The sequence below is a fragment of the Gavialis gangeticus genome, unplaced genomic scaffold (assembly GCF_001723915.1).
Source record: "Gavialis gangeticus isolate Ggan-Ray unplaced genomic scaffold, GavGan_comp1, whole genome shotgun sequence".
Taxonomy (NCBI): Eukaryota; Metazoa; Chordata; order Crocodylia; family Gavialidae; genus Gavialis; species Gavialis gangeticus.
This window is the reverse complement of record NW_017728995.1, coordinates 292,555-301,483: the sequence shown is the minus strand read 5'-3', so window position 1 is coordinate 301,483 and position 8,929 is coordinate 292,555. Positions and strand designations below refer to the sequence as shown.

The 8,929-nt window shown below is 43.1% G+C and overlaps 1 protein-coding gene across 1 annotated transcript; it reads left to right on the top strand.

Annotated features, from left to right (window-relative positions):
- Window positions 1-793: 793 nt before the first annotated feature.
- TM4SF1 (transmembrane 4 L six family member 1) lies at window positions 794-7,801 on the top strand. The gene is made up of 5 exons (XM_019503119.1): window positions 794-2,129; window positions 3,562-3,651; window positions 3,738-3,886; window positions 6,138-6,318; window positions 7,536-7,801. The coding sequence occupies exons 1-5, from the start codon at window positions 1,953-1,955 to the stop codon at window positions 7,548-7,550; spliced, it is 612 nt and encodes a 203-aa protein (XP_019358664.1). The 5' UTR covers window positions 794-1,952; the 3' UTR covers window positions 7,551-7,801.
- The last annotated feature ends 1,128 nt before the right edge of the window (window positions 7,802-8,929 follow it).

Sequence of the window (8,929 nt, the reverse complement as noted above, 5' to 3'; positions counted from 1 at the left end):
AGAGTGTGCTACAGTGGAGTAAGGATTCAGCACTGGGTCACTAGGCTGCAAGCTGATAACAGAAGCTGTACCCTGGAAGTCTGCTAGGGAGGCTAAAGAAAGAGCTAGCGCTGGAGCTTACTTGAAATCAAGGAGACAGAGCATCTAGGTCTAGGTGGGAGCAAAACACAGCAGCCTGGTGAATGTCTGGTTGGGGCAGACAGCCAGGGCTCTGATTTTCTGATTATTTCATGATTCCCCCATAATGGCTCACATGGATCCAAATAGGAGTCACAGGGGCATATCACATGTTAAGGAATTAGACTCAGAGGGTGAGAAGCAATTTAAGCAGTTAATTTTTGTGGGTAATAAAATCCCCATTTCCTTCTTGTTATTTCCATTATGATAGTGCTTAAAGGCTTCAACCTAGATTAGGGATTCTTTTGTGCTAAATGCCTTATGTACACGTCAGGAGACTTGAAGGGATCGCAGTTTAAACAGACCAAGCCAGATGGAGTTACTATTATTATCCACATCCTACAGTTGACAAAGCTGGCACAGAGATGTAAGAATTTGCACAAGGCCATACAAGGAGCCTATAGCTCAGTGTTTTGCATCCCTTGGATTAGGGGTCAGGCTGCTGTATGTATGTGTGTGCAGCAAGAGACAACAAATGGATAGAGACAGACAGGAGCACAATAGAAACGCCTTGCATCTAAGCAAGTGCTTGTTGGTCCATTAAAGAGAGTAAAAACAGAAATCCCCAGTTTTATAAGTCTATTAGATCTTAACTGTATTTAAACGTGAGGTTATTTTATCTAGTTTCCAGAGATCATATTTTTTTTAAACTTAACATAATACAGGGATTTTTCAGTTGAGGATTAATTTGGTTAGAATCGACTCTCCTGTGGAGGAAAACTGAAGATTGATGTTTGCATTTGGTTTAAATTAATCAAAGGTGTAATGCATACAATAACTTCAAGCTTACACTTCTGACAATTGAAGGATACTCTCTCGTATCGGAGGAAGTCTCCAAGGCCAATAGCTACAATACCCGGAGGGTTACCTTGTGACTCCATATCTTTACAAGAATATTCTCTGTGTCCTTTTTAAAGTTCAAGCCCTGCTTTGCAGTACTTGCATGAATAGCCCAATTGAAGTGATGTGTATAAATCAAAGAACAGAATCATAAGTGAAGCAATCAGGATTTTACTCTGAAGTTTATTGACTTAAGACCTTTTTTTATTACAGTAACTGCATGCATTCTTGTATGTGAGTATTAAAAAACCCCCCAAACAAACGAGATAAAACCAACCTCCAAAATAATTAAAGGGTTTAAAAACATGGCTTAGTATGTACATACCTATTATGGTTAGTGATAGAATGATGTTTTAGCTGTGTTGGTCCACAGATTACGAGGCAAGGATCTTTTTGGGGGTGCTATCTTTTATTGGCCCAGCATCTGTATTGTTGGGATAAAGTTAGACAAGCTTTTGAAGGCAAAGCATTCTTCAGGTCAGAAAAGAGGAATGCTTTGCTTTCAAAAATGTGTATTGAATCAGTCTATAAATGTAAAATTTGAAACTGTTTCAAGTTCTCTTTCTCTTAACTTTTTCCAAGTCTCTGAAGAGCTTACATCATAGGTTATGTCTGCTGTTCATGCCTAAGCATGTCTGCTCTTGCTCATGCTAAACAATGAATGCTGTGGCAATTGACTAATTCCCTTCCTTGGGTTTCGCTTGTCAACAAACGTGTCATTTAAAAATGTGGTAACACTGCTCCTCTCGCTTCTGGGTTCTGCAATCTGGACTGACAGTCATGTACACATGTAAATATCATCCAGGTAACTAAGAAACTCGGAGTATTTAAGCAGGTGAGACTCGACTTTTTCTTCTTTCCTATTAGAGGGGTGTCACGCAGGTTGGCCTGTAGTATTACTGAGCTGCTCAAGAAAGATTTGTAAAAGTGCCAGCATGTGTTTTGGCAAGTGTGCTAAGTGCATTGGATACAAGCTGCTAATTTTTGCCGTGTTTTGCATGGTGGCAAACATTTTGCTTTACTTTCCTAATGGTGAAACAAGGTATGCTTCAGAATATCGTCTTAGCAAGTACACACGGTGCCTCCATGGCATTGTAGGAGGCGGCCTCCTGGTAAGTTGTTACTGGTTTTTTCCTTATCTGTTTTGTTTCTTTGAACAACCCCAAGATTTACATTTTTCTCTCTGGTTTCTGTTTTGTCTGAATGCATAGTTAGCAAGCTTTTGGAACTCATCATCAGTAGCATATAAATATACAGTGCTATGAAAAGAAGTAGTAAAAGGAATCATACCTGCCATTTGGTATGATATAAAAGTGGGTATTTTTTAGTCACAGTTTAGATGACTAAAGAAATGCAAAATAAGGTTAGTAATGTGGAATCAGACTACACATGTGAGTACAGCTACTGATGTGTGTACTTGGTTGCATTTTGGTTTACTATTGAAAATATTCTCCTTTTGTAAAAGTATGGTGAAAAGTAGCAATCATACCTTCAATAGGTACCTGAGTTCCTGGGAGACACTGTGGTTACAACCATGTCCTAGACGTTTTTTTGGGGAAATTTGAAAACTGTTATCAAACATGCACGCTAGACAAATAGCAAAGGCTTTTTAGGTTGTTCTTGTAAAGAACTGAAAGTTTTCCTTACAGCACAATATTGCTACTCTAGGCCCTGACCCCTGTACAGGATGATTTCTGTGCTTGTGTGGGGCCCAGGTGGAGCTTCAGAGTATGATCTGGAAAAGATCTGCTTAACTTTACATAGAGCAAATAGTCTCAGATCACCTTCAGTGAGCCTGCTTTCCATTAGGCATCTCTGCATATGGCTTTGAAGCATTGGGGCCCTGGGTGTGAATTGAGACAGCAACTCTGTGGTTGATTTTATTTGTAGGGTAAGTCTGTTGCACAAAGGATTTTGTGATGTATCCGTGGATAATGTGTATATAATGGTATATGCACAAACTAACATTGGAGTTGGCCATTGGCAGAAGTAGGAACAGACCTCAGGAGTTCCATGTTTTATCTAGCAGGCCAGGCTTTCCACTTCCTCATGCTGAAAATGTACAAGTCTGAATGTTTGTTTTACAAATATTCTCCCCATGGAAGGTCCAAGATGCATAAATGGATGAGCGGTTTTGGCATGCAGTCTTCATAGGAGCTTTGGAATTGGAAAACTTCAGGAAAAAAACATTTTCTACATAAAGATTTTTTTCCCCCCATTTCCACTGGCAAGCACTGGTCCTGGGAGAATTTTTATGGCACAAACCGCTGCTGCTCTTCTGTAGTAACCGGTGTGTCACCAGCCATGACTCGGGATTCCATCCCGTCAGATGCTGTGTGAAATTCCTTTCTTCCTGAGCCAAATCCTGATGCTGGTGAGATTAGTGGGAAAACTGCCATTGAGGTTAGGGGAGCAAGACTGAATCTGCTATGTGCAATTTTTAAAAAGTCTAGGCAGAGACAAAATGAGGATCCTATTTGATCTGCACTTTCTATGCAACAACTTAAGTCAAAAGTGGTATGATGTCCTTTTGTCTGTATCTAGATATTCATCCCTGCTGCTGTGTTCATTAGCCTAGAACATGAGAACTGCTGTGGGTGTGGCGGCCATGAGAACTGTGGGAAAAGCTGCGCTGTAAGTGAGCCTTCTTGCTGCTTTCTGGGATGGGCTGGAGGATGAGTGGTCACAATGCTGAGTACTTGTCTGTGTTCCCTCTGCAGATGCTGTCCTCTGTTCTGGCGGCCTTCATTGGAATCCTTGGTTCTGGATACTGTATCATCATTTCAGCTCTGGGTTTATCACATGGGCCCTACTGCTTGGCCAGCACAGAAAATACCTGGATCTATCCTTTCCATAACTCCTCTGGAGAGTAAGTGGTCTGTCTGTGGCCATACTGCAGACAGCTGCATGGGAATGCCAGGGGAAGGATTCTTATATGCCTGACTCCTATGTTTGGGTCCTGACTCCCATATGGGGGTGATTCTCACTGATGTAAATGATAAGGCCCAATCATTTGTTGCCTATTTAAATGAGTAGTTCCACTGGCCGCAAAGGACTTCTCATGTAAGTAAGGGGTGCCAGGTCCACATCTCTTAAGAGGGATATCTGTGATGATTTTACATCAGGTTTTTTTTAGGGTCTAATACCCTGCTGTACAGTAGGGATGTAGTACTTGAGATGCAGCGATTCCTGTTCTGAGAGATACAGCAGTAGAAGTAAGCCATCTCAAGTCAAAACCAATATGTGGCTGCTAAACAATTTTTCTTGGGCTTACAGTAAAGTGTTTCCACAGAGCAGTCCCTCTCCAGTGATCTATTTGTCTTCCAAAGCTGGTGGCCTCCCAGTGAGGAAAGAATTCTCCAGTCTATATAGGCTGAGATTCAAGGTTATCCCAAACTTTCCAGTGCCAGAACTATGAGGGGAAAAAAACTATTTGGCAACTACTGGATATGGGCCTCTACCCATAAGAGTGTGAAAATATTTTCCTGGGTGGTCAGCGGACTCTTCCTCACCCATAATATTCTGTAGAAGGTGGATATTGAGCTCTCTCCAAAATATTTCCTGTTCCTTTTAATGGCCAATTTCAGCTGTCTTTTAGCATGAGAGGTTCTCTCCTTCCTAGGAATTCTGAGCACCACCTGTGCAAAACTCTTTATTGGCTTAATGGTTAAGATGCCATGAACTAAATTCAGTATGTCAATTAATACCACATTCCCACTGCTTTACGGTAAGCAATTAAATATTTCTAGGACTCTGCTGATCATCAGCTTAGAAAGAGAACCTCAATATGTTTGGGTTTTAAATTGTAAAGATTGTGCAGGATGAGTGGTATTGGAATTGAAAAGCAACCTGCAGTAGCCCACTTCCCAAAGGTTTGCTCATGAGTTAACAGAAATCTTAATGGGGTGTAGGTTTAATACCATGCTGTATGATTCTAACAGTAGAATGAATGGGTCTAATTCGGTTTTACTTTACCTCAGTGTAAATGAGTAGCAAGTTTCTGATGGTTACAATGGTACAGAACTGGTGGGAGCGCCATCAGAAAAGGTGCAAAGGATTTAGGGTTTCATTCCCTTTTCTCCAGTGGCACTAAGGTGCTAGAAAGCTGGGAGTCCCCTGCTAACAGAGGAAGGGTAGTGGAGTCATATGCCACTTTAATTAGTCACAGGAAAATGTGGAGAGAGGCTTTGGTCAGAATCCAGCAGTGCCCAGCTGATGGTTGAATAATCTCATTTCCAGTAATTGTAATTCATAGCTGGTGTCTTCATAGGCCCAGTGTGAGAATCAAGAAAGTGCAGCCAGATTTCACTGTAGCAGAGGTACTCTAATTAGGACACAGCTGCACTATTGTTATGACTCTTTAGCTTTTACTGACACAGAAAGGAGATGATGAGCTGTGTAACCCTTACTGATTGGTGTTTAGTGCTTGTAAGGTGAGGATATGGGTGCATAGTGGCTGCAGGAATCTATTTTAGGCCTTTGTAGTCAGCAATTCCAAAGCATGTTTCCAAATGCCAGAGGATGACACACAATACATCAACAAACGGTGAAGTTTGCTTAGGTTAGCAATCACTAGCTTGAAGAATGAGGGCCCAAGCCTGAGAGATTCTGAGACTCATCTGAGAAGTGTTCAGCTCCCACAACTCGTTCCAGAGTCCCATGTTCCACCTAAGGCCCTTGCTTAAGGGCTATCTCCATACCTAGGCTCAAGCCTTAAAGGCCATTCCCAGGAGAAAAGCAGGAATAGCTGTGGCCAGCCAGGCATTATTGATAGCAGCCTTGAGGCTAGAAATGAGATCAGTCCTTGGTAAACTCCAGAATGAAGGGAATAAATCTACTTCTACAACCTAAAACCACTCCTTCCCGGCTCTCACCTAGGCCTGACTGAATTCAGCTCTCTAGTTTGATTTAAAAAAAAAAGAATCTTACGCCTGCATTGCAGAGCATTGCATATTTAGCATGAAGCAAGCTTCTGCTCCACCAAAGTTAAAATAATAGTGGCACTTGAATTAGGCCCAGATTGCAGTTGCATTCCTGATGTTTATTAAGCACCTCTTAGTAAAGTTACACTCTTCATGGAGGCATGAATTTCTAACATATCATTAATTTGATGTGAACAGGTACCTCCTGGAGCGGAACAGGTGGTCTGAGTGCCAGGAGCCACGAAACATTGTTGAATGGAACGTGACCCTCTTTTCCATTCTTCTGTTCCTGGGGGGAATTGAGTTCATTCTGTGTTCCATCCAAGTCATCAATGGCTTTATCGGTGGAGTGTATGAGATGTGCTGCCATCGTGAAGAGGTAAATACATCCATTCAAAAGATTACAACCAGGCTTCTCAGAATTAAAGTCTATACTACTCAAACTTCTTTCAAAACTTTGCTCCAGTCACTGAGGACTGAGTCATACTGCACTCAACACCCCTGTGGTGGCATAATAGGATGGGTGTGGTTTCTGTATGCCTAGCTATTTGGTAAAAAATTGGTTACGTACACAAGTAGGAATTAGTTTCTTCTACTTCGCAAAGGATCTGGTTATCATTGCTGTGACAAGTTGATATGCTCCAGATGCAAACCAATTAGATCTTGTGTTAAGGAAGGAATTCTTTATCACAAGACAGTGCCAGAAGATAATTTTGTATTTTATGACATTTCACAAGTCTGAGTATTCTGTTTGCTGGTCATTTCCTCCTCTTGACTCCATTTAGTTTGCCTCATATTTTGTTCCTTTGGGCTTTGTGGTCAATGAAAGCATTGCATTGAGAGTGAAGGCTGTAAGGCTTGGCTTTGTATTCTAGAAAGACATGAAAAAGGAATTTTAAAAAGGAAAAAATTACCATTAGTAGCCAAATTAATTACAAACATTACACACACTTATTTTTTGCACACTGTTCACTGAAGCAGCTGATAGCAGGTACTACCATACAGCTCAATCCTCCTTTCAAAATCAATGGAAGAGATTCCACCTAAGTCTAAGAGGCCAGTAGCCTGCTTCGCTGTAGCAACTGGTGTATGCTGGAAACAGCCCAGCTAGTCACAGACCAGCTAGGCTTTTACAGTAAACTACCTTATGTCAGCATCAGAGCTTTCTTTTTCTTTTGTGAAATGTAAAACACCTTTTAAAAAGGAAAAGCTACGTGTTCTGGAAAAACAATTGTTTTCTAGGACACAAGTAACTTGATTGTCCTTCAAATGTAAAGAAGGCAATAATCATGTCTGCCCAGATGCATTTCAAAAGACATTTACACCGGTGTTTTATGTGTAGTATCAGTTGAGATAGTAGGATGTGTTGGCTCTTTCAGAGTTACTGCCTTTTTCCCCCTACTGGGAATATCCTGAACCCCTTTCTTGACTCTGTTCTGGGGCTTCTGATGTGAGTAGAGCTGTACACTGGGTACACACAGTATGGCTAATTAACTTCAGTTTGTACTGTGAAGTAAGTATTGATCCTGTGATTTATTTATTTATTTATTTTTTTGTGCTCCCTCATTTACTGTATGTTTTTCTTTTTTTCCACAGAAGTATGTTTGCTAGGATGTCCACATGGGAAAATGGAGTGAAATCACTGTAATATGTTTTGTAAAACATTGCTATTTTGTATTGTACATAATGTTATATATTGTTGTCAAGCTGCACTGCCAATATTAATTTAAGAGATGCCAGGCCAGGTTCTGTTCAGTGGAATCCTACATATGACTCTAAGAACTCAACAGTAGTGTCTCTGTACCTGAAGGCAGAGTTTGGCCTGCTGAATTTCTCTGTATGAATAAATATATACGTTATTACCAGGGATCCTGGTTTTCCCTGCTAAAAAAAAATCGCACATTCTCTGATTTAAAAAAAAAAAAAAATCACAGATTCTCTGATTAAAAACCCCGAAATCTGCAATTAAAATGAAACACCACTAATTAAACACAATATTTTCTTGATATATTTACAATTTTAAAGTAATTTGGAAGCTTATTAATGCCTCAGTCACTATAGTAAAATAAAAGTTAAGTACCTATACATTTTGGTATTTGATTTTGGGGTTTTTTATCATGGAATATCAGAGCTCCCTCTGCCCCCTTAGATCACCACCAGGATGCAGGTCCAGGCCCCTCACTCCCCACCCACAGCCCCCTGGCCCTGCTGGTGCACCTCACCCCCAACTCACAGCCCCCTGGTTCCCCCAGCCCTGCTGGAGGGAGCCTCTAGCTGCCAGGGCTATGGGGCCAGGGACCCGAGTCCACAGGCCCCTGCCCCCCAAAGCAGCGCCTGAGCCCTGGATGCCACTTGCAGAGGCTGCTGTGGCCTGAGTGGGAAACCCGGTTCCTGCCCACCCCCATCAGCAGCAGGGCCAGAGCAGAGGCCTGCTGCCAGCTCGGGCGGGGGGGGGTGCTGGCTCCCTGCTGCTGCTCACACTCCACGGGGGGACAGGGGTGGCACATGCCCCCCCTCCAGTCTATGTGCAGAGCTGCCCTCCCCCTGCACTCTGCAGCCCAGTGGGTGGGACCCAGTGCGGCAGGGCAGAGTGGGGTTAGGTGGGGAAGCTCCTTGCTGTTGTGAGCTCCATGTTGCCCTGGCAACACGCCCCCCCACCCATCCAGCAGCAGTGGGCGTGGCTGTGTGAGGTTGTGCCCCTCACTGTTGTGGAGCAGGCAGGGGGTGCATCACCAGGACAGCACAGAGCTTGCAGTGGCAAGCAACTTCCCTGTTTGGCCCCACTCTGCCCTGCCATGTCACATCCCGCCTGCTGGGCTGTGGAGGCCCCAGGGGAGGGCAGGCAGCTGGAGCCTGCAGTGGACAGCCTGCCCCTGCCCCGTGCATAGATCTGGGGGCACAGATCTTCCCTGCCTCCCACAAGAGTGCATGCAGCAGTGGGGAGCTGGCCCCACTCCCCCACCACTCCCCTGTCCTATGGATGAGCTGTC

Bases quoted from the DNA above. Each gene is read 5' to 3' on its own strand.
- TM4SF1 (XM_019503119.1), top strand. From the start codon at position 1,953: ATGTGTTTTGGCAAGTGTGCTAAGTGCATTGGATACAAGCTGCTAATT. The intron at 3,652-3,737 runs GTAAGTGAGCCT...TTCCCTCTGCAG, and splicing joins ACTGTGGGAAAAGCTGCGCT to ATGCTGTCCTCTGTTCTGGC. The intron at 3,887-6,137 runs GTAAGTGGTCTG...TGATGTGAACAG, and splicing joins TTCCATAACTCCTCTGGAGA to GTACCTCCTGGAGCGGAACA.